This window comes from Desmodus rotundus, chromosome 3 (assembly GCF_022682495.2).
Source record: "Desmodus rotundus isolate HL8 chromosome 3, HLdesRot8A.1, whole genome shotgun sequence".
Taxonomy (NCBI): domain Eukaryota; kingdom Metazoa; phylum Chordata; class Mammalia; order Chiroptera; family Phyllostomidae; genus Desmodus; species Desmodus rotundus.
The window spans coordinates 17,026,418-17,052,027 of record NC_071389.1 but is presented as its reverse complement, the minus strand read 5'-3'; the positions used below and the strand labels follow the sequence as shown (position 1 = coordinate 17,052,027).

At 41.9% G+C, this 25,610-nt stretch overlaps 1 protein-coding gene across 2 annotated transcripts; it reads right to left on the bottom strand.

Annotated features, from left to right (window-relative positions):
• Positions 1 to 425: 425 nt before the first annotated feature.
• Positions 426 to 22,028, bottom strand: FAM76A (family with sequence similarity 76 member A). 2 transcript variants are annotated; one of them, XM_053920234.1, is made up of 9 exons: positions 21,800 to 22,028; positions 20,596 to 20,660; positions 18,250 to 18,304; positions 17,375 to 17,527; positions 11,337 to 11,494; positions 7,777 to 7,863; positions 6,138 to 6,273; positions 3,450 to 3,551; positions 426 to 2,714 (listed from the first exon to the last, which is right to left on the bottom strand). In XM_053920234.1, exons 1-9 carry the CDS (start codon positions 21,878 to 21,880, stop codon positions 2,628 to 2,630), a joined length of 924 nt encoding a protein of 307 aa, XP_053776209.1. In that variant the 5' UTR covers positions 21,881 to 22,028; the 3' UTR covers positions 426 to 2,627. The 2 variants fall into 2 exon arrangements, with proteins under 2 accessions (XP_053776209.1, XP_053776210.1); XM_053920235.2 differs by lacking the exon at positions 426 to 2,714 and adding an exon at positions 2,728 to 3,141.
• Between the last annotated feature and the right edge of the window lie 3,582 nt (positions 22,029 to 25,610).

The window sequence follows — 25,610 nt, the reverse complement described above, 5'->3', positions numbered from 1 at the left end:
GCGAAGGCCAATGATTGATGTTTCCCTCACACATTGATGTTTCTCTCCTTCTCTCCCTAAAAATAAATAAAAATTAAAAATTTATCCTATGTATATTTTAAATAATCATGATGAATATAAAACCAAGGAACAATGGCAGTGTCCAGTATTCCACGAGGGCAGTAACTTTGTTGATTTTCCTCACTGCTATATCTTCATTGCCTAGCACAGTGCTTGTAACGAAGTAAGTACTTACACTGGATAAATAAAATCACGGAAGAAAGAGAATTAACTTATTCTCTGATGGACATGAAAATCCCTATTAGCATACTGAGGCTTTTAATTTCTTAAGCCCTCAAGCAAGACAAACTGTTTTCTAAGTTGAAGGGGATAATAGGATTTATTGGTGAACCAACAAGAAATAAATGAGAAAAAAACACCTAAAATTGTACTTGAGTCAATATGAAGTTTTATTAACACACATTGGTCAAAGTCTGTACAAACCAAAACATTCCTATGTTTTAAAATGTCTGTTATTACAAACATACAAATAAACAAAAGGTGTTACCAAAAGTTAGCTACTCAATTTTATGGTAAAAGGTTGTCATGATTTTTAAAAACCAAAATTGCAAGACTGAGGTTTCTTCTTTCCCTTTTCAGAACTTGCGGAAAGTTAGAAAATGTGTGAATTTGCTTTATATTAAGTGCCAAAACCTTAAAAAAAGATTTAGTATAAAACTAAATATGTTTTTATATCATCACTTCATGTAACAGAATTTCTCAAGTCTTTAAAAAAACAAAAAAAAAAGACTTTTTTCACAATCCTTCCCCACAGTCAACGTACATGCATCTGAAAAATATTATCTGACAGTTTGTCTTTACCTAAAAGTTTCTCATTCAAAAAGTTATAAAACTATTTAGCACTGCCTTCTCCCTTGCCCAAAAGGAAAAATTACATCCCCTACGAGAGTGATATAGAAACAACACGTCCCGTTGTTTCTCTTATCAGAAGGAAGCCACCCATTTCCACGGCTCTGTCCCACTCTGTGCAGGGTTCCACTTGTGAGAACCTGTGTTTGCTTCTAGGAAATGCGCAGCAAGTTACATTTACTGCTGCAATTCGGGGAGATGAGGTACAAAGGTAATCTGCCCTCATGATTGCCTCTAACTCAAGCACCCCCTTGCATGAATGACTCCAAGGCAGCTGATGTTACTGTTCATGGCACACGAAACATCTCTACTTTCTTTTACAAACATCACATAGAGGACCTGAGAGCATGACTAGAAATGCAAACTTATCCCCTCTCCTGGGAAAGTAAATCCATGTGCCTGCTTATCTGGTCAAGAAGGGAAAACAGGACATAAACAATTACAGGTAAAGCCAAGCTGCTTCTGGGAAGCACCTGTTTTCAATACATTTCTGTTCAAAGGGAGTGTACACGCTGGGGTGAGTGAGGAGCAGTGGGGAGAAGGTACAGTGATACCATTTCTTTCGGTCAGACTCTGAGTCCATACTTGAGTAGCTTGTGCTGACCTGGAAAATGCTTTATAGTTCAAATATTATCCCATTTTGAATCTGCTCATGTAAAAAAAAGTTCTCTTACAATGGCCAAGTATGACAACTGATATAAGCGAGTAAGGGTTTTGGTTTTTTGTTTTTTGTTTTTTTTAAAGAAGTGGCAGTGTGAGACTTTAAAAGCTGTCACATGAAACAATCAGAAAGGGGTGCGAGAGGGAAGTGTCCAGTACAACCTGGACAACCTTTCTTCCTGCCTTTACTTCCAAAGACAGGCTGTTCAAACCGCTGCTACCTCCCTAAGTATCTTCTTAAATGCTCTTCCAAGACATCCTCCAAAAGGCACTTAACTCCACACTTACGCATTGAATTATTTCACCTTAACAATCAGTTGTTAAGACTCCAAGGTAACAAGAAAGAAAAGATTTGATTCTTTTACTAAAAGCTAGAATAGAACTTTTTTTTTTAAAGAGGCATCACTTTTACAAGAACAAGCTAGACTACCATTATTCCTTTATCAAGAAAGTTTCTTTTTTAAAAAATAAATAAAACTCTGGCTATACACAGTACAAAGTTCATACATAATATACCTGGAAAAAAACCCAAGAGTATACCCTGAAGCAAAAGGTTTATTGGAGAGAGAAAGCCTCATCCATTGTACCAAGTCTTAAGGTGGCAGTTTTCCAAAGTTCAGAGGGTGGCAGTGATATGAAATTAATGCCAAACTATTTGCTCATGGGTGTGGCAGGATGCAACGATGGACAAAAACATCATTCTGCACGTAACACTGAGCAGTAACCACCACAAAAAAGAAGAGGAAGAAGGAGGAAAGAGGAGTTCCGAGAGAGAGACAGAGAGCTAGTAGTTCGGAGAGAAGGTCGGGAAAGGGGGAAGAGAGAGGGAGGACTGGGAGTGTGAGAGAGTGAGAGAAAAAGAGCTGGAAATCCCAAACATTCAAGCATGCAGTCACAACACAGCACAGACCAGGTGTCTCCATCCAGCCCACTGCAATCACACAAAAGGTAACAGTAATAAAATAGAGATTTCTTAAGAAAGTTTGCAGTTCCCAAGTCTCCAACCCTAACCCAGGAATTTATTTGCTGTTACTGCTGTTACTGCTCCTTGTGGTCTCTCATGGAGAGGTAATAGCTCCTGACTTCTCTGACTTCTTGCTCTTGGACAAGGCAGCTGCTTGCTTCAGGAGCTCTCTGTTTTTGGCCTACAAAAAATCAGTGCGAGGATGTTTTAACAGGATAGGATATGTTTTTCATGCAGATGCTAGGGCAGATGTAGAGGATCAGGAAGAGATGCACAAATTTTATTTTGTTTTGTTTTTATTTTTTAATTTTTTTAAGTTTGATTTTTTTTTAGAGAGAGAGAGAGAGGGAGGGGGGAAGAGAAAGGGAGAGAGGCTGATGTGTTGTGCCACTCATTTATGTGTTCACTGGTTGATTCTTGTACGTGCCCTGACCAAAGGCTGAACCGAACCTTGGCACGTCCGGATGGCGCTCTAACCAACTGGGCTGTCTGGCCAGGGCAGAGACGAGCACGTTTTAGAGAAAACAGAAGAAAGCGCTCTAGGTTCAGGGGAAAGAAGGCAGTGTTTGCTGGAGGTTAATCGGTACACTTCAGTCTCCTGGGACCCACTGCAAGAAAGGGATGCTTTATCCATCACAAACCATGGAATCCCCTAATGTGCTGCATAAGCAGAATTTATGATTCATGCAACTGGAATCACATCTGGTTTATCCAAAAATCAAAGAACCCTTTTATGAATTCCACTGTTTTTAAGGGGAAAAGATCAGAACACATCTAAGAGTGAAACAATAAAATACATGTAAAAGGTAGATTAAAGCGATTTGTCAGTACTTGGGGAAAAGGAATCTAAGAAATGACCACTTAAAATATAATCAGCTAAATACATGAGTTACCACATAAAATAAGCATCCGTCACCTGCAATTGTTCTGTGACTTCCTTGTGGGTTTTCTCCATTTGGTTCATTTTGGCTCTCATCTGAGATTCTTGGTACTGAAAATCAGCCTTCAGCTCTGTGATCTGAGGGAAGAAAGCAGAGTAACCTGAAGACATTTCTGGACAATGAAAAATGTTTTGGTACTGGAGAGCTAAGTGGTCCCCCAAATGAATGAAGTCCAGGGCTTTCCTGAAGATCCATACCTACATCGAAGCCAGGGAATTCCATATCCTATTGTTTCTAAAGACTTCCTGAAAGGTACACACAGGATCCTGAAATAGTATTTCTGATACTTAGCCACTAGCAGGTTTTAAAGATTTTATGTATACCTCTAAATACCCACCTCCAAATAAATCAGTGATTGTAATGCACTTTGATGGTTTCAAGAGGGGCCATGAGAATAAGAGCTGCTTCTATTTACTGAATTTTCACCCTGTTCCAAGCAAACTGATTGATTACTTCATTCAACATTATGATAACCCTGTGGGGGATAATATTATTCTTCCCATTTTATACATGGAAAAACCAAGGCTTAGAAAGGGTTAAGTGGCATGGCCAAGATCATACATGTTAGCAAGTGGCAGAGCTAGAATTCAAACCCCAGGCCTTCTCCCATTAACTATGCTATTCAAGGAGCAAAAGAAGAGATACTTTGAGAAATGTGGGAGCTGAGTTTTGAGGGACAGGCAGCAACTGAAACATGAAGGAAGGACAAGGGCACCCAAGCAAAGTGAACAGCAAAGGCACAGGCAGAAGGTGTGAGATAACCAAGAGCTTGTTCTAATGACTGATGAGCATGGGGAATGGCAGCAGATGGCACTAGAGATAGGCAGGACAGGGCAGAGCCTCGAAGTGTGACCTTGATCCTGAAAGTTATAGGGAAAAATCTACTATTTGTTTTTGCTCCTTTTAAAACCCCAACTTTGCAGCACAGTAGAAACAAGTGTTTATTTTGTCTCTATTTTGCAAAACTCCTTTTATGCGCCATTCTGATCTAGTCCATGAAGGAAATATACTTGGGTCCACTTTCATATGATAGTCATGTTGTAAAGTGGAAAGAATACTGGTATCTTTATTTAAATTATATATATATTTTTTATGCTGTTACAGTTGTCCCAATTTTTCCCCCTTTGCCTCCCTCCACCAAGCCCACCCCACCCCCTCAGAATATCGGTCTCTTTCCATGAATCTCCACCTTACTAGAAGAAGAAAGCAGAGAACAGTAGAAAGAATGGTACAGTGGGAAAGATTTGAGTTTATTCCTTTGTTTTGCCATTTACTAGTTGTTTGAATTGGACACATTATTTACTTTCTTTAGTTCTACTTCCTCTTCTATAAAATGAGGTGGAAATTAGATTGAAAGACTGCACCTGAAGGTTTTTATGTCATAAATGCCTTTGTTAGCCACTGGAGTGAATAATAGCATTCTAAACTTGCTACAAGGCAACATACAGGCTCAGGGAAAAAACAGCTAGTTGTAGGGATTGGAATCCCAAGAGGAAAAATATTGGAGGCACTCTTTATCTATAAAATAATGATCATAATTCCTATCTCAAAGGAACTATTATGAGGATGAGTTAATACATATAAAACACTCAGAATAGAGTTAGGCCCATAGTAAGCATCCATCAGAAATTAGCTATTATTATTATCATTAATATATTGCATTAAGGCAAAAATGAGATATCTCTAAGAATGTGAAAGTAAGAAATACCAGACATGAGCCCTGGCTCGTGTGGCAGAACTGAAAGGCAGCCAGTTTGATTCCTGGTCAGGGCAGATGTGTGGGTTATGGGCCTATTCCCCAGTAGGGGGCGTGCGGGAGGCAACCCATTGCTGTCTCTCACCCATCAGTTTCTCTCCCTCTTTTTCTCCTTCCTTTCCCTTCTCTCTAAAAATAAATAAATAAAATCTTTAAAAAAGAAAAAGAAACACCAGACATGAATCAGAACAAGGATATAAAAAGTTGCCTTAAAGAGGAAGGATGACTTAGAACAGAGTAAGATTTTACTGAAGACATTAACGTGTTTAAAGAGTAAGTCATTCAGGAGGGGAGTTGTCAGCAACAGAAGCAACGTGATGCAAAAGCCACAAAGGAAGGCCTACCTGAACACTGTCCAGGGAGAAGGGAGACCTGGCCCACATATTTTGAGTTTTACTGTCCCACGGACATGATAGAGGCATCAGGTTCTCTTAGCCTGAGAGCATTAAAAATTCCAATTACATAACTACCTCCTTCCACCCTAACACCATGCTCACTCTGCACTTTCTGATTACAACCTTCTAAGGAAGCTCACGCTGAGAAAAACAGTACTCAGTTATGCGCCCCACTGTGAATTAAGAGGGAACACTGGAGTTTTATACATCTCTGTAAGCTTGGTTAACACATATTCTCCTTGAGACGTGTAAGCTCCCTCCAAATGCTCAGAAAATCAACTTTCTAAACCCACTGGGCTGAGGTGGGTTCATCACAGTAATACCATGCCATAAGTCCTCTTAGCAGACAGCAAGCCTCTCCCCAGGACACCCCAGCCTTGCCACTGGATCTCTCTCAAGCATCAATGGTAAGTACCCGACCAATACCAGTTAAGTAGAGTTAGCACCGTGCCCTATTCCACATAGCTTACCCTGCCATCATTCTAACCTGAGAGGCATAAACTAAGCCATACCTTCTTCTCTTTCTCTAAAATCATTTGATCCTTTTGATGCAGCATCTTCTTCAGAGTGGCCACTTCTTCCTTCAGTTGGGCGATAATGACGAAGTGGTCAGTGCCTGGTGAATCCAGAGCCAGGTCTGGGGAAAAGCTGAGTGAAAAAAATGGAAAGAAAAAAAATCATAACTTGGATGGATAAACTTTTTTTCCCTGGATTTTTATAAGAGTTTATTTGAACCCTGGCTACTGTGGCTTAGTGGATTGAGCGCTGGCCTGCAAACCAAAGGGTCTCGGGTTCAATTCCCACCAGGGCACATGCCTCGGTTGCAGGCCAGATCCCCAGTTGGGGACATGCCAGAGGCAACCACACATCGATGTTTCTCTCCTTCTTTCTGTCCTTCCTCTCCCCTCTCTCTAAAAATAAATATATAAAATCTTTAAAAAAATAAAAAAAGAACTGGTTGATTAAACGAAAGGATATGAACAAACTTTTTCCAGGTCTTCAAACACAGCCAGGGTCAGAAGTGAACACAAGACAGAAATGATGACTCTAAAGGCTGTGGGTCTTGGCTTAGGCCTTCAGAAAGCAGGGCATTAAGAAGCGTTCACTCTTTGAAGTGGTTTTTTCAAGGTCATGGACCTGGCAGAGGTGATGGGACAATCTGTGTGCCATATCTACTTTCCTCAGATTGACCAGATTAGTCAGTTGTTCAGAGAACAGCAAGGCTGACCATAAAGAAGGACTTTAGGGTTCCTTCCCCCATGTGATCCGAATATCTAAGTTAAGCATTTTAGAAGGTTCAATTCAAGAAGTTTAAAATCAATGATGCTAGTTTTTACAAGGACAACTTGCATATAAACAAGCCTACATGGCTTGTTTAATTAAGCCTGTATGCCAGTCTGCTCCCAAACCACCACTGGTTGGAAGGGAGAGCTGAGACTGGAATGGAAATGACTCGAAGGATTTTAGGGAACAGTGTGTCAGGTGGCCTCACTTCAGGATGCTGGGCCCTGGAGAAAGGCAAAAGTGGTTGGGCCCACGACTCTGCTAGGAAGCCATCCACTGCACCAGCAGGGATGGGACAATTTGGGTATTAGGACAATGCAACTCACAAGAGGAAGCATTGTTGAGGAGAGATGGAAGGAATAAAAACACATTTAGACAGGCTTACAAGGAAACAAAATATTTAAATGCATCTCATTGTCTCCTGATCTAGCATCTGCACTGCGCTGTCTTTCTGCAGGCCAAGGAAGCACAGATCGTCCCTTGGAACACGGCCTAACTCCAGCTTGTCTCTGCTCTGCCTCTCAAGCCTGACTCCTGGACTGCCTGGAAGACGCTACAGGCACAGGTCATAATGGAAGGCATCCGCTGTTGACTTCTGAGAATTAGTCTGGAGCAGTTATTTGTGAATTGTAGAATTTGATTGCTATTAAATCCAGTCACATGTCCCTGTCTTTTAATGACAAGATTCGATTTAGAAACAAATATCAGTACTGCCTGTTTATAAGATACCAAGTAGCTAGCACAGTGACTCTAAGACTGACAACCATACACTAGCGCTAAGGCACACCCTAAAATGTATTCCTGTTTCAGGAATTGTACACATTTCACACGGAAGCACGCACGCAACGCACACTCCAACTGGCTCACCTGTCTCCATTGGTTGTGATTGACTCAAACTTGGATTTTTTCTTTGGGATTTCATTTTGAATTGAAGACGTAGAAAGTGTTTTCTGGCTTTTAATGGCAAAAAAACAGAGACACACATTAGAATTCAAAGATTAATAAAACATCACAATAAAAGTGCCAAATAGAACCAATGAAATATTATAGCTCTTCTATGCAAGAGCTATTTATTCTTGATTATTAAAATCCACCAAGGTGTTAATTTCATAGGTCCTGGATGCATGGGTGGCTTGTTTTCATAGGCCCCCAAAATTCTCAGCCTTAATTAAGTACTACACCTGACTTACTAACAACTACGAAACAGTCAATAAAACTTCGATAAGTATAATGTATCTTACAGTTTAAAAAGTACTTTTACATTCAACATTTCACATGCATCTTATAAACCTGTGAGGTATATACAAGATATTATTTTTACTTTGCAGAAACTGAGGCTCATTAATATTAACTGACCAGGAATATACAGCTAGTTAAGAGTTAAGCTGGGACTAGACACCAGGTTGACATACTTGAACTCCTAGTCCAGTTTTCCTTCATCTACTTTCCTTCTCTGTGAGTCTACTGGTATCTGGGTCCCACAACAACACTAAAAGTCAGTTTTAGCCCTAATAAGTTCATCCTCTAAAATCAGTCTGCAACCCCTTCACCTTAATGGATGTCCAATTGCTAAGCTCAAAGGAGGCTTCCAACCCTTCCTTACTTGATGTCTTTTCAACATTTCATACCACTGACCATGCCATCTTTCATCACCCAACTTTGTTTTAACTTTATTGAGAAATAATTGACAAATATAACTATATATATGTGAAGTGTACAATGTGATGTTTTGATATACAATACATTATGGAATGATTACCGAAATCAAGATAATTAACACATCCATAACCTCACTAGTTAACTTTTTTTTTCAGGGAGAAAATGCTTAAGGTCTACGCTCAGCAACTTTCGAGTGTACAAAACTGTATTAATTATAGTCGGTCTTCTGTACACTAGATCTTCAGAACTTAACTCTTCTTACAACTGAAAGTCTGTACTTTTGACCTGCTCCGGCCCTAGGAAACGCCATTCCCTTCTGTTTCAATGACATTGGTTTTTTAAAAAAGATTCCACATAAAAGTGATACCACGCAGTGTTTGTCTTTCTCTTCCCTTAGCACGATGCCCTCCAGGTTTGTCCATGCTATCGCAAATGGCAGAATCCCCTGCCTTTTTGTGGCTGAATAATATTCCATAGTGCATATACCACATTTTCTTTACCCATTCATCTGCCGAAGAACATTTAAGTGGTTTGCAGGTCTGGGCTACTGTGCATAATGCTGCAGTGGAGGTGGAAGTGCAAGTATCTCTCTGAGATACTGACTTCACTCCTTTGGGAATGTACCCAGAAGTGCTTGGTGGATCATATATGGTGGTTCTATTTTCAATTTTTTTGAGGAACCACCATACTTTCTTCCACAATGGCTGTACCGATTTACATTCCCACTAACGGTGTATAAGAGTTCTCTTTTCTCTACAACCAGGCCAACATTTGTTATCTCTTGTATTTTTGATAATAACCATCCTGACAGGTATGATGAGGTGGACTTGATTTGCACTTCCCTGACCAATTAGTGATATTCAGCACCTTTTCAAGTATCTACTGGCCATTTATATGTCTTCTTTGGAAAAATGTCTTCTTTGGAAAAATTTGGGTCCTTTGCCCAATTTTTTTTTTTTTTTTTTACTGTATTTACTTTTTTTCCCCCCTGCTATTGAACTGTAGGAGTTCTTTATAGATTTAGGATATTAATCCCTTATCACATATATGGTTCACAAATATCCATTCCATCCTTCTTGAGTGCTTCCAGAGCTCTGTTCTCAGCCTGAGTTACACCAACCACCACCCATCACAGTGGTTGGCAACAGATCACCTATATCAGAATCACCCGGGATATTCACAAAACAATACAGATTCCTGGACTCTATCCTAGATCCCACTAAATTTAACTCTGAAGTGGGGCCGCAGGAATCTGCATTTTTAAGTAATCTCTGTTCCCACTTAAGTATAACCAATGGCTCGTATCTAAACCTCTTTTCTGAGTTCTAGGCTCAGCTCCCACTAAATAATTCTTTTTAATGCTTCAAGCTCAACTTTTCAAAACTAATCTTCTCTTCTCCCCTTCCTATATTCTCTGTAAGTTAAGAGTCTAGCTATATGTCCAAGTAAGACACCTGAGAATAATCCTTTACTCACCCAGCTCCTGTCCATCTGTCTGTTCATTCTCCCTCTAAAGCATCTTCCTGAATCTGCCTCTTTGATCTTCGGTGCCACTGCCTCAGTGAGGTTCTTGTATTAACATCTCTTACCTGGACTTTACAAAAGAAAGCTTCTTAACTAGCCCCCAGGCTCTTTTTCCTCCAGTGTATTCTCCACAATAATCAGGGTTAATTTTTTTTTATCAACCCCATGATCAAGTTCATGCTCTTTACCAGAGCTACAGAATCCCTTTTTCTCCCATCTCCCAACCATAAGCTCCAGTAACATAAGAGGGTTTGCAATTCCCCAGAGGCCCATGTGGTCTCATGTCCTCCCCTTGTCTTTGCAAATGCTCTTCCCCAAGCCTAGTCTGCCTCTGTCCATTCCTCACCTGATGATTCCGACTCAGCCTAAGACACAGCTCCAACGCCAGCTCTTCTCTAAGCCTTCCTCATCTGACTTCCTAAGGCGGTTAATTATGACTGCCTCTCACGCCTGTATCTTGAGGTTTCCACCGTGAAATTTGTTTCCATGCTTCCAGAGAATTATACTGCAATGATTTGATTTCAGGTCTGTCTTCCCTACCAGACTGCATACTCTTGGTGAGCAGCATGATTCTTTGATTCACCTCTGCATTCCGAACAAAGTCCCTGGCCCATGAGAGTACTTAATGTTTGCTATATGAATAAACAAAATCCTAACAGTAATAATAACCAAGAGTAACTAAAATGTATTCCTATATACCAGTTATAAAACGAATCACTATTCCTGAACTATAAACAACTCCATGAGGTAATACTATTATTCCTCTCATTTTATAGAAGGAAAAACTTGCCTAAAATCTCATGCGGAGAACCTGGAAAAGCCAGGATTCAATCCACAACTCTTAACAACACTACCATGAAAAACCTAGAACATCAATCAACCTCCTGGCCAAATACATGTAAAAAGCCCTCACCCCTCAGAAAGTGAAATGTCCGATCTTCCAGGGAGATAACCCACTCTAAGGGTGAGGAGAACGTTACATGTGAAAGTGGAGTAAGGACTACCAACTTTTCAGACATGATACAAACGAAGTCACGAAATTCTGACACCTTATGGAAGTGTCTCTGGCTCCTGGAAAATATAGGCATTGTAAGATATGACAAAGGAGAGTCCTCCTTTAGGCTAGTAACTAGAGAGAAAAAATAGGGAAATTTATACAAAATGGTTTCTTCCATGGCTGACGGTGTGAGCACTACATTGCACCTACTGGCACCTCTAGTCCTATCGTACGCATCTGGGATTACCTGTTATAATGGCTGCCGCTACTCAGTCGACTGTACTGCTCCTTCTCCTGGTGGCTGGCACGGGAAGAGCTGCTCAGATGCTTCCTCTGCTCTTTGGTCTTCTGAAGGACCCGTTTGTATGAAAGCGTGCACAGCCAGCAGAGCAACTTCCCATCTACCTGAAAGGCAAGGAGACAAAGATAAAGAAGAGGGAACTAAGTACCTGGGTACTAGAGAACGTGAGTGTGGGAAGCAAGAACCTCTGGACTAAGTCCCAGCTCTGCCACTTTCGAGCTGTGTGAACTTAGGCAAGTCAGTTGAGCTCTCTTGGGCTCAATTTCTTCATCTGTAAAATAGGGAATAATAGTACCTATTTCAGAGGGCTGTTGAATTTAGCAACATAATGTAGGTAACGCATGGTGCCAGGCAAATAAGTCTTGTTTAATAAATATGAGTTACTGATTTTATGTACCTTTTTGTTTGTTTTTTCTTCAACTTAATAAACCCAGACCAGAGCAAAGTTTCCACAAGGATTTCAGGAGACACAAATATCTCCATTGTGCTCGTTAAGGAAAATTCAGCAGAGAGAAGAGAAGACAGAAGATGAAATATTTCATGCACCAGGGTTGTGGGTTTGATACCCAGTCAGGGCACATACAGGAATCAGCCAATGGGTGCATCGATGGGTGGAACAAATAAATCAATAATAAAACATTTATTTCCCTTCCTCTCTCTCTAAAAATCAGTAATAAAACACTTTTTAAAACATTTTATTTATTTTTAGAGAGAGGGGGAGGGAGGGAGAAAGAGAGGGAGAGAAACATCGATGTGTGGTTGCCTCTCGCTCGCTCCCTACTGGGGACCTGGCCCACAACCCAGGCATGTGCCCTGACTGGGAATCCATCCAGCAACCTTTTGATTGCAGGCCGGCACTCAATCCACTGAGCCACACTAGCCAGGCAAAAAAAAACGTTTTATGAAATATAAAACTTATACTTCAGTTTTAATACCTTATAAATGACTCACAAAATGGTATTCTGGATATCTTTCTCAGACAGAATGTCCCCAGAAAAAGACCAATGAGTGAATAGTTTCCAGTGTCCTGGTCCCTGATGGTAGCCTACCATGACACTCTGAATTAGAAAAAGTTAGTCCCTTTGGGCAGAAGCAGATCTGCACCAGGGAGCGGGGCACAGGGCTAGGATTGGGGCTTTCCAGATCCTCTGAAGCTGGGGCACCTATGCGCAGCACTGACTGCAGACCTGTTTGTGGGGCAGCCTGGTGCAGGTGGCAGGGCCACAGAGCTGGCTGGAATGATGCAGGGGGGGCAGGGAGTGTGATGATATTTTTTGGAATTTTAATTTTCATGTCTTGTTCTGAAATTAGATCTTGTGCACCATCTTGAACTGGGGTAGGCCAAGCCATCACTTATCTAAAGTACTTTTATCTTGTTAGTGAAATCCAGTTTGCACTCCACCCTCCCACCCATTTAGCAAGCACATCATTCTGAATCTGCCCCACTCCCAAGTAAAGCCTTTCTACTGCTCACAACTGCAGGAGCCACCCAAATGAGCTCCCTAATCCCACCCTTGGGCTCTTATAAACCATTTTTACCCAGCTGATAAAGAGAGTTTCTTAAATGTAAATCTGATTGCATTTCTCCTCTCTCTCTCTCTCTCTCTCTCTCTCTCTCTCTTTCTCTCTCTCTCTCTCTCTCTCCTCTCTTTAATCCTCCTCTCTTTAATCCGATGGTTTATCATATCTAGTATACAATCCAAACTTTTTACCTTGGCCTAAATTGACTTAAATGTAGCCCCTACCTGCCCCTATCATCTCATTCCCTTTCTCTTCCCCTAGTTTACTCTACCTTCTGTTCTTCCCATATGCCAAGCTCATTTTTGCCTCAAGGACTTTTCATAGATGGTTCCTCTTCCTGGAATCTTTGCCTTCCAGAAATACCATAGCTATGTTCTCATCATTCCCATTTCAGCTCCAACGTCACCTTCTTGGAGGTTGTCCTGAATGCCCAATCTGAACTGGCCTCCCTAGTCACTCTCCACCATATACTGTTTCTTTATAGCATTTGTATCTAAAATGTGTGCTAATTTCTTTCCTTGTTTGTTCTCACCCACCTCTCTCTCATACACATGAATACAAGCTCTGTGAGACTAAAGTCTTCCGTTTAGTGCATTAATGTATTTCTAATACCTAGAACAGTGCCTGATACATGACAAGCATTTAATTATTTGTTAATGGACATATAAATGAATTTTGAAACCAAACTTCAATGTGGTTCACTTCATGTTATGGGATATGGCCAGAAGGCCTGATTTTAAAACACTCTGGAAGACCTTGCTTAGTTACTAACTTTCACTAAAGAAGGTTTGAAAACAAGGTAACTCCACTAAAAGAGAGACAGCATTAAAAACAAGAATAGCACACCAAACCACAGGATACTTGATTTCAGATCTCTCCTTTAAAAATAAAATTAAAAAATATAAAATTAGCCCTGGCTGGTGTGGTTCAGAGGATTGAGTGCCGGCCTGTAAACCAAAAGGTCACAGGTTTGATTCCCAGTCAGGGCACATGCCTGGGTTGTGGGCTGGGTCCCAGTCAGGGGCATTTAGAGGCAACCCATCTATGTTTCTCTCACACATGCATGTTTCTCTACCTCTCTTTTTTTACTCCCTTCCACTCTCTCTAAAAATAAATAAAATCTTTAAAGAATATATTTAAAAATATATAAAATTATCCTCTGGGAACTAAAGTATCATAAAGAAATCATCATAGATAACACCTATCGAGTACTTATCATGTACCAGATTCCCTTCCAAGGGCTTTCCACATAACTCAACTTTCATAACAATGATCAGGCCCGATTAGCCTCATTTACAGATGAGGAAACCGAGGCAATGATGGATTAACGTGCCCAAAGGTACATAGCAAATAAATGACAGAACCAAGATTTCAACCCACGCATTCTGAATCCAGATCACGCACGCTCGATCTCTAAGCTTAGCTCTCCTGAAGTTTACAAACATGCACTTCAGGATGCCTAAAATTATCCATACTTTTAAGGTAGGATTATAACTAAGAAAGTAAAACTTAATGAATTCTAGTATAATCCAAATAATAATAATGTCTATAACATTAACTGAGTTTTAGGCTCAAAATTAAGTGTTTTATATATCTATCTCAATTAAGTCTCCCTATGCCCTTGTGAACTAGCTATCGTTATTCCCACTGGAAAAGTGGTTAAATTGATATGTAACAAGAGTAGCTTGCCCAGATCATTCAGCTACCCAGGGTCTGAGGAACTGCAAAGTTTGTGCTTCAACTATTATTATATGTTACTTCCTGATGACTAATACAGCTTCTCCAGTATCTTTTTTTTTTTAATAAGAGAAAGTTTATTTAGAAAGTCACAAAGGTAGAAGTGGGCTGTAGAAGAAATGGGCTAAGGAAACAAGTTACAGAGGCAAAGGAAGGGGCTCCTAGAGCTCAGGAGAGAGAGGTAAAGGTAATTCACCTGGGCGATGGCCAGGGTGCGGGGGGAAGACAGGGGGAGGGAGAGCTCCTCTCCCGTATCTTGATTCAGGGAAGAGGTGCCCTGGCTGGCCGGCAGGAGTATTCTGGTCCCATTGAAAATTAATGAACTTGGTTAGCAAGAGTCAGTTCTTGAGAGCCTAAGCATCCCTAAAAAGCACCTGAGCCACACCAGCCAGGGCAGAAAATAGATCTTAAAAGTTCTCATCACAGGAAAAAAAAAATTAGGTAACTATGTATGGTGATGAATGTTAACTAGACTTACTGTGATTATTTTGCAATACATACAAATTTCAAATCTTATGTTGTGTACCTGAAACTAATCTAATATTGTACATCAATTATACCTCAATTAAAAAAATTAAACAATCCATTTAGTCACTTTTTAAGAAACAGAAAATGAGCCCTGGCTGGTGTGACTCCATGGATTGAGTGCCAGCCTGCAAACTGAAAGGTCGCCTGTTCAATTCCCAGTCAGGGCACATGCCTGGGTGGTGGGCCAGGTCCCCAGTTGGGGGCATGTGAGAGGCAACCAGTGTATCTCTAGCACATCAATGTTTCTCTACTTCTCTTTCTCCATCCCTTCCCCTCTTGCTAAAATAAATAAATAAAATCTTTAATCTAAAAAAAAAATAGAGCCCTGGCTGGAACGGCTCAGTGGATTGAGTGTTGGCCTGTGAACCAAAGGGTCGCCGGTTCCATTCCCAGTCAGGGCACATGCCTGGATTGTGGGCCAGGTCCCTAGTAGGAGATGAGTGTGAGGCAACCACACATTGATGTTTCTCTCCCTCTTTCTCCTTCCCTCCCTCTCTCTCTAAAAATAAATAAATAATCTTAAAAAAAGAAATAGAAAATGAGGACCATCTTTTTTTATCAATAAATAACAGTAAGGTGGAAGATATATTTCAGATTAGTATTTTGGCCATGTCAGATAAGACAACTAAAAAGGAAAGGAGATAGTTTTCAATAAAGTATGACTCTTATCAATCTAACCTCTATCTGCCCTGACCAGTGTGGCTCAATTGGTTGGGTATCATCCCATAAAGCGAAAAGTCACTGGTTTGATTCCCACTCAGGGCACATGCCTAGTTTGTGGGCTCGGTCCCTGGTTGCGGCAAATGCAAGAGTCAACCAATTGATGTTTCTCTCCTCTTTTTCCTTCCCTTCTCCTCTCTCTAAAAATAAGTAAAATCTTAAAAAAAGATAATTTCTCATAATGTTACAAGCCATGAAGACAATAAAACAGGGCAATATGATAAAAAGGACTGAGGGAGTTAGAAGAAGGTACTGGTAAGGAGGTGGTATGTTGAGCTGAGACGTGACATGAAAACCACTGAAGACACTCTCAAGGAGGAAGTATTGGGCAAAAGGACAGCCAGTGCAAAGGTGGAAATGAGACTGGCATGTCGGAAGGACTGAAAGAGGGCCAGCACGGCTGGAACAAGGAAAGAGGTGGAAAGGGTGATGGCAAATGAGACCGAGAGTCAGGTATGGGCTTTGTAGGCCATGAAAGGAGTCTGGGTTTTATTCTCAGTGCAACTGGAACTCACTGGATGGCTTTAAACAGACAAAAATCTAAACCATTTTGATTCCACCAGGGTACCATCATTTCACATAGAGCTTCCCTCCATGTCACCTTCTTGTGATCTTTAACTTCAACAGATAGAAATATTTAAAGAGCCAGACAATGAAACCGGTGGATAGTACAACTCTCTTGGTTGAGTCACAATCTCTCCTTTACAGAGTTCTGTAGAATTCTGCCAATCACCACTTCACTTATGTGGGATATTGATCATTGTAATTCAGATTCTCATGAAATACTAACCCATGAGATGTTAGACGTAAGGGTCCACATTCAATAATGAAGAACACAAAGGCTGGACATCTTCAAGGTCAATAACAGAAGTAGGAGTAAAAGTGAGAAAACCTTCTCTGTTACAAGTCTTTTTTTTTTTTTTTTTTTTTTTTAAGATTTTATGTATTTTGAGAGAGATGGAAAGGGAAGGAAAAAGAGAGGAAGCATCAATGTGTGGTTGCCTCTCGTAGGCCCCCTACCAGGGACCTGGCCCGCAACCCAGGCACATGCCCTGACTGGGAATCGAACCAATGATCCTTTGGTTCGCAGGCCCGTGGTCAATCCACTGAGCTACACCAGCCAGGGCTATGTCTTTTTTTAATTGAATTTATTGGGATGACATTGTTTAATGAAATTACGTAGGTTTCAGGTATACAATTATATAATACATCATCTCTGTTATATGTCTTTTTTTTTAATTTATTAATTTGGGGGAGAGAGAGAAACACATTGATTTGTTATTCCACTTATCAATGCATTTACTGGTTGTTTCCTCCATGTACCCTGACTGGGGATCAAATCCGAAATGTTGGTGTGTCAGGACAACACTCCAACCACCTGAGCCACCCAGCCGGGGTGATATACGTCTTTAGGACACGATTGGCCCACCTTAATTTCTCTGGAAGAAAAAACAATCAAGAAAAACACGGAAATTTACCTTCTTTCTGTCATCCTTTCTGTCAAATGCACACTGCTGCTTGCACTGTTCACAAGAATACGGGGGTCCGTACTTCTTCTCTGAATTTGTGCAGCGCTGGCATTTGTTGCCAATGAATGCTGCAATTATATTGCAGTACTGACAAGGTTTGGGCTTAAAGAGAAAAAAGGGTCAAGTAAGTATATTATAAAATACCAATTCCTTTTTTAGAGCAATGATTCCTATTCCATAGTCCATTAGTCATGGCAAAAATGTATCCCCAACTTTCTACATTTCCTTTTACACTGACTGATCAAGTGCAGCCCAATTCCTAACACTATGTAAAGTGGTTTTTATGCAGAAGACTATTGATTTGAAAATAAATAAATGAAGAAATAACAAAAACCCGGTAGCGTAGGTGCTGGGACTTCTATGAGAAATTCAACAGAACCAGCTCTTTGGAGAAACCAGCAAATGACTGAAATTTCTGGAAAAGGCCTCTTTGCCATTATCATTATAGAAACATGTTGGGAGAAATGCCTATACCGACATGTATCCTGAACCCTAACACCGAGAGAAAAAAAATCATTCATCAAGATGCCCAGGCAACTGCTACCAAACAGAAAGGTCAAGTCATAGGACCCATCTGTCCCCTCCTCTTTCCCTACTAGTTCCTGAAGCCTCTCAGGAAAATTATAATCACAGTCCTGATGCAGTGACTGTAAACACAGAACTCCTCAATCCTGAGAACTACCTGAGTTGGAATGTTTATGATAAAGTATTTACACGTAAGTAGTTATTCTAATAAAAATATGGTAATTACATTAACAGTCCACAGAATGTAAAGTTCTAAGAGACCTGAGCGCTCGGTGTTAGGTGCAGAGAAATCTACTCACCGTTCCATACAACTGCACATTCTGAGCACATTTCTTGCATATTGTACTGGTTTTACTGCAAAGGAAGAGAGAGATGCAAGGCTTCTATAAGAAAAAAGTTGTTTTACTTGCAACAGCTGAACATTGATTCCTCCTTAAACCTGAAGAATAGGGTCATTGCTAAGTGTCAAGGTGAAATACAGCCTGGATACTTGATTAACTGAAGGTTGACTATATGGCCAATAGCTCTTTTAATTATTATTATTTTTCAAAGATTTCATTTATTTATATTTAGAAAGGGGAAGGGAGAGAGAAACAGAGGGAGAGAAACATCAATGTGTGGTTGCCTCTCAATACGCCCCCAACCAGGGACCAGGCCCGCAGCCTAGGCATGTTCCCTGACTGGGAATGGAACCGGCAGCCCTTTGGTTCACAGGCCGGCCATTCAATCCACTGAGCCACACCAGCCAGGGCTCTTTTAATTATTTTGTAGTTATTAATTTTATTAGCTCAGTTAAAATAAGGCTTTAGTTTAAACTAACGAGTTATTTCTGCCCTGGATGGTGTGGCTCAGTTAGCTAGGCATCGTTACGCAAAGCAAGAGGTCGCGGATTTGATTCCTGGTCAGGGCACATGCCTGGGTTGCAGGTTCAGTCCCAATTGATGTTTCTCTCTCACATTGATGTTCTTCTCTCTTTCTCCCTCCCTTCCCCTCTCTCTAAAAATAAATAAATAAAATCTTTTAAAAAATAAACTCTTAAAAATAAATTTAAAAAAAATAGTGAGTTATTTCTGATTATGACATCTCCAAGTATCACTAAGTAAAATGATCAGCTATGGAGAGGACCCTGAAAAGAATATTATGTTAGATTGGACTAACCTAGCAGAAAAGAAATTAATTCTCCTCAGTTCAGATAAATAACTGAGAATTTGAAGTTAAGGTTAAATATATGTGTTTGGAATACGAACTCAGAGATTGAATCCATGTTGACCTTTCTCCATCTATGCTCACCTCTGTAAGTAAAAGGATATAAAAATCCTAGATGTGGGGATATAGATGTTATGACCAAATATTTTGTCACTATTTCCAGTTCCTCTAAGAGCCAAGGAGTGACAGAAATAAAAATGTCTTTTGCCAGAAGTCATAATATTACCTAAATGCCTGAGCTGATAAACAGCTGCAGGAAAAATTCATCTTAACTAAAGCCTAACCCTTCCCAAGGGGAGGTACCCACAAGTGCTTGATGTGTAAGAACAGTTTAAGCAATATTCTGGAGATAAAAATAAAGTCATACAAAAACCCCAGCCTATTCACGATGTTATGATTATTTTACCATACAATTCCTATGAAAGTGAACATAAAGTTAAAACAGACAAAAGAAAAACTTTAAAGTAGAAAACATTTAAATTACAATGGGATGCTCAAACAACGTATTTTCCAGGGCAACTTCCTGCCACTTTAAAACGGCAGTAGAGGAAGTGCAGTACATTGAGAGACCTCTAGAAAGAGGACCAGCATCAGTGATTCTGTGATACTGGACATGTTGGTGTACACTTAGATTTATTATTGAAGGGGTGGGATGTATATCAATACATACAAATGTTTTGACATCTTAAAAAGCATGGAAAATAAAACTGTTTCCATGATCCATCTTGAATTATTTTTGTATATGATATGAATTAAGGATCAAACTTTGTATCTCACCCCATATGCAAAAATTAAAGATGGACTGATCCTAAACCTAAATATAAAAGCTAAGAAGTAGAGCTTCTAGAGTATATTCCCTATGCTTCCATGTGTGAGCTACCAAACAGACCCCACCATGCTTAAGGCACTACCACTTACAGGTGCAGCCCCACAAAAGTTGAACTTACCGTATCCATAAACCACTTACTAGATCAAAAGCCCCCGCAAAGATGTATATTCACTCACCCTTAAGCGTTTTGCATTCTCTTTAAAATGAGATTCACACAAGGCAAGTGTAAAGGCAAATGAGTTTCAAATACAATTAAGGCTAACAAAACCGTTAGCAGGATTGTCATATTTCTGGCTTATGAGTTCTTCAAACTCTGTATATAAACACACTGCAACATGAAGCTCGTGTGTTATTCTCGTTGCTGGGTGTCATGCAGATCATAACCACAATGTCAAATGATCAAGGATCAAAGTTAACTTAAAAAATGTAAGCCATCAATGCCTAACTAGGAAACATGAGTGTTTTCCACCCATCAATGTGATAAAATAAAAAACTGTAGAGTCTGTAGAAAATGCAATTGACTGCAGATCTGTACATTGAAATGCCACCGATTACAGATTTTACGAGGAAAAAGCCTATTAACACTTCTCATGGTGGACAAAAACTGTACCTCTCCTGCTGGTACTCAGTCCTACAGTAGGTGCACTTCACAACAGGGTGTGCAATCCGACATTCCTGAAATGAAAGGGGGATATAATTTTAAAAGGCAGTCAGAAATGGAAACGGTCTTCAGTACTCAATAGACCTGGGGACTACTCCCAGCATAGCCACGGCGCTTGAGTCACTTGAACTTTTGGGGCCTAATTTTTTTCCTCTATGATATTGGCATCACTGCCCTGCATTGATGTAGGAGATAAATCAGAATTTATATGGAACTACCCTGCAGTCACTTACTGTAAAACAAAGGTATGCATGAACAGGCTTTAGATTGGGAGTCAAAAGCCCTGGATTCTAATCCAGTTCTGCCTCTGCCGCTGTGTGATTGAGCAGGTTCACTTATGAAATGAAATTGCTGGGTTAAAATTATGATTGCTTTTTTATATATACATAACTTCCTTTAACTATATATATATATATATATATATATAAAATATATACTGTAATTTAATTTTTAAGGCCGGCTTGGTGACTTTTAGCTGTCGCCTCACACAGCTCTTCTATGCCCTTAAATCGACAAAGCCAGATAAAGCAACTTAAACGAAAAAGAGAACTTGCATCTTCAGGGGTAACAACTGACCAACAGTTGGTAAGGATGGGGACCGAAGGTCACCAACTGGGTGTTGAAAAATCATCCTTTTGCTTCGTGCGCTTGACTGCGCCTTTTCTAAAAAGCCTCTCCACCTCCGACTCTGAGACTGGCTGAAAAGTGTCAGTGAGGCGCCCGAGTTGGAGACGCTCCTTTCAGGCAGCACCCAACTCTGGAGCTCAGTCTCAGGCGGGGCAAGGGGGTCCCTCAGTCTGCAACCAGACACACCCCAGCGGCGGGGAAGCCAGCTAGCCCAAGAAAAAGGATCTCCAGCGCGGCTGGTAGAAGCCAAGCAGGGGTCCCGCTGTTCCCTCCCCCGACTTCACAGGGTCCGATCACAATCCCTCGAGGTTGCTAAGCAGCCGGACACGCCAGCAAGGGGGCCAGGACCGGGTCCAGGACTCCCTCACTTGCCCCGCCAGCCCCCTGCGGGGCGGGTGCGGCTCCTCAGCTAGGCGGGCCTGCCACGCCCTGACCAGGGGACCCCGCCGGGCGTCCCCGCGGAACGTCGGGCTCCGGGCCGCGCCTCCAGCGTCCCAGTTCCCGGCCGCCGCCCCAGCCCGCGCACCTTGCACAGCTGCTGCCCCTGAGACAGCGCCTCGAAGGGGAAGCGCTGGTGGCACTTGGTGCAGGCGTAGAGCGCCGCCATGTCCGGCCCGGGCCGTGCTAGCCGCCCCGCCGGCTCAGCCCGCCGCTTTATCTGACAGTCTGAAGCACAACCTGGCAGAGGTGGCGGCGGCGGCAGCGGCGGCGGCAGGTTGCGGGCTGCGGCAGGCGGGAGGGCGGGCGGGTGCGGCTGGACCGGGGCGGGCGCGGCGGCACTGAGCGCCCGTTCACTGGTCATCTCAACGTCCATCAAGCACGAAGAGGCGGAACACGGAGCTCCTGAGGACTCTGATTCGGCCTGGCTTGTGTACGCCACTCATGACGCGCGAGGCCTCGGTTATGTAAAGCGCAGTCACGCGGGGGCGCTGCTGGGAGGGACGGTCTTCTACCTCGACCTCGGAAGCGGCCAGACTCCTCCCACTTAGCTCTTTGTTCCCGCCCTCGTTCCTCCTCTTTTAGGCCGCGGTGGCCTCCACGCCTCTCGCGATACCTCCGCGGAGTTGTGATGCTTTAGTTTCCGTGGGCCTGGCCCCTGCGAGCAGGAGGGGTGCGGTTGGGCCTAATGCAGCGCATTGTTGAAGTAGAATTTGGGGACCACTCGGAGCTTGAAGAGGGTGGAGGGTATGAGAGAACCCCTCCATCAGCGAGGCAGGCCGTACAGCCCTCTTGCATGAGAGGCAACTTAGAGGAGTGCCCTCAGTCTGAGACCCATAAAAAGGGGGATTCTTGCCCTGGTTGCTGTGGCTCAGTGGGTTGAACACCAGACTGCAAGCCAAAGAGTCCCGGGTTGCACATGCCTGGGCTGTGGGCCAGGTCTCCAGTGGGAGGCACTCAAGTGGCAACCACACATTGGTGTTTTTCTCCTTTCTCCCTCCCTTCCCCTCTCTAAAAACAAATAAATAAAATCTCTCTTTAAAAAAAAAAAGGGGGGGTCGAGGGTCATTGACCTCCAGAGAGATAGGAGGAAATCCCAGAGAGAGAGCACCCCTATAAGAGAGCACCCCTATATTGGAGAAGAGGGGTGCTAGAGTGACAACAGTCCCTCTAGGAGGGAGAAGACAAAGAAATATGGGGTTGGCCAAAAAGTCCCGTTCTTTCTGCACCATTGCACCAATTTTGTTATTGTATTATAACAGCTGTCACATCAACGTGCATTTAAAAAACATCAAAATTGATGAGTTTTTGTACAGCCATTTTAATATTGAAGATGGAAGAAGATTGGCATATTATGCTTTATTGTTTCAAGAGAGGTAAAAACGCAACTGAAATGCAAAAAGATTTGTGCACTGTATGGAGAAGGTGCTGTGACTGATCGAATGTGTCAAAAGTGGTTTGCAAAATTTCTTGTACTATGACATTTTGGCCAAATCTTTGCTGTGGGGCCATCTTACACAATGGAAGATGTTTAGCAACCGGAGATAGCCAACATACTCAAAATACCCAAATCAATATAAAGTTATTGGTGAAAATGAAACATGTGTCTTTTATTTTATGAAAAAAAAAACATACAGACCTTTTGGCCAACCCAATACTAAGGCAAAGCTTTCCTGAGAGTCCTCTTGATCCCTCAGAGTGGGATGCAATTGACCTGAGGCCTGTGTCTTACTTTGTTACCAGTTGCACCCCCAGCTTCTCTTGCAAACAACCACCTGGGGTTTCTTGGCTTGCCCCTGGCTAGCTACTCTGCCTTCTCTTCAGCTTCCAGCTTGGCCCATCTGGGGCTGCCCCAGGAATTAACCAGTTTATTGTTCTTGAGGCTTTGGCAAAGCTTCCTGCAGGGAAGGCTGACCTTTCCAAGTCTCTGCCCTTGTACTTAGAGTACTTGGGGCTCTGCTGACTACCTGTACAGCACTAGTTGAAGTTTTACTTCAACATGAATTTTTTTTTTTTTTTTACAATTGAGTGTGCACTTAAAACTTCTAGATCCCTGCCCCAACAGAATTTACTCTCTTTAAAACTTAAGCCAGCCCCCTCCTTGTGTGTTTTCCCAAAGATGTATATTAATCAAAGGTTTAGGCTCTGGAGTCAGAAAACTAAGGTTCGAAATCATTACTCCACATTTACTAGCTACGTGACCTTAGACCTATAATTGAACTTCTCAGAGCCTCACTTTCCTCAATTGTACAATTGGATCTTTTTGAGAATCAAAACCAGAATATGGAGGATAACAGGTAAACTGCTTAATGGGTAAGGGGTTCCACTTCAGACTGAAGGATGTTTGGGAACTAGGCAGAGGTGGTGGTTGCACAGCATTGTGAACGTACTAGTGGCCACTGAATTGTTTACTTCAAAATGATTAACTTTATGCCATGGGAATTTCACCTCGAATTAGGTGAAAAAAGAAAAAAGGATGTAGGCTTGGGAGCCAGACTGCCTGGCTTTGAATCCCAGCTCTATCACTTAGAAGCTCTATCACTGTGAGCACATTAAAAACAAACAAAATAAACAAGAAACATGGAACTTGGTAACTAGATAAACGTTCGTTATTACAAGAAGCAACTTGACTCTAGGGAGATGCTGGTGCCCTGGATCATGTAAACACAGCCTTCCTTCGAATCACATACCCCGCCCTGGGGCAGGAGCCTCTCGGTGTTCCTACTGCCTTCAGTTCTGATCTCCACTGTATTACTTAGCAGTTTTGCAATTGCCTACTTACTTGTTTTTCATAAATCAGATTACAGCATCATGGAATAGAAGGATCATATCTGGGCCATCATCCTCTGTATCTCTCACAAGCTTCCCACTCCACCTTCTTCAGGTTCCAGGTATTGATGGTGAATTAATTCACTAATTCATGCTTTCAGCAAATCTATACTGAGTATTTACTTTGTGCCAGACTTTGGCTTAGACACGGGGGATACACTGGCATGTGAAACAGTTGTGATCATTGCCCTTGTGAAGCCAACAGTCTAGTGTCAAAGACAGCCAAACAGCAAGGACTGTGAATGAAAAGACACGCCACAGGGACAGAGAACGATGTTGGGATGGGGTAGGGGGAGTCACTTGGGTAGAGAAGGTCGACCTTGAGGCGTGTTTAAGACAAGAAAGAAAGGCCAGTATAGCCAGGGCTTAGCAGGACAGAGGGCGAGGAGAGGTTGGCAGGGGCCAGAGGTGCAGAACCTGTAGACCCTGAAATGGATACGGAATTCGTTTTCAAAGTGCACTGTATAAAGTAAGATGGGAAAGAAGCCCAAGTTCTTAAGCAGGTAAGTGACAGAAGGTTTGTCTGACTTCTATGAGGAGAATGGGACTGTAGTGGACTGGCATAAATGCACAGGCCACTGAGGAAGCTATTGCAGTTTTCCATGTGAGATGATGGGAAGGTTGTGGTGGAGAGAAGCAAACAGTTCAAGATATATTCTAGAGATGGAGTCAACAGGACTTAGGGACGAACTGGGTTTAGGAGGTGGCAAGGGAAAGGAAGAAATTATGGTCAATGTGTCCAGCTATGTGAATGGAGGTATTTCCAGCGAAAGAGAAGACTGGAAGGACAGGTTTCAGAGACAAAATGAACAGTTTTATTTTTGACCTATGAAGTTCTAGATGCCTATGGGACATCCCAGAAGAGACATTAGGCAGGCAGCAGGCTCTAGTCTGTGCATCTCTTAGAAGAGAGATCAGAGATGAAGACAGAGTTTTGGGGAGATTATGAGTACATGACAGGGCCTGTCCATAAAGTATCCAGCCACAGACTATGAAAAATAGGGACATTGAAGAAGATACATAGAACAATGACGCCTTAGTCTCCTTCAGAGTCGGCACCTTGGGACCTT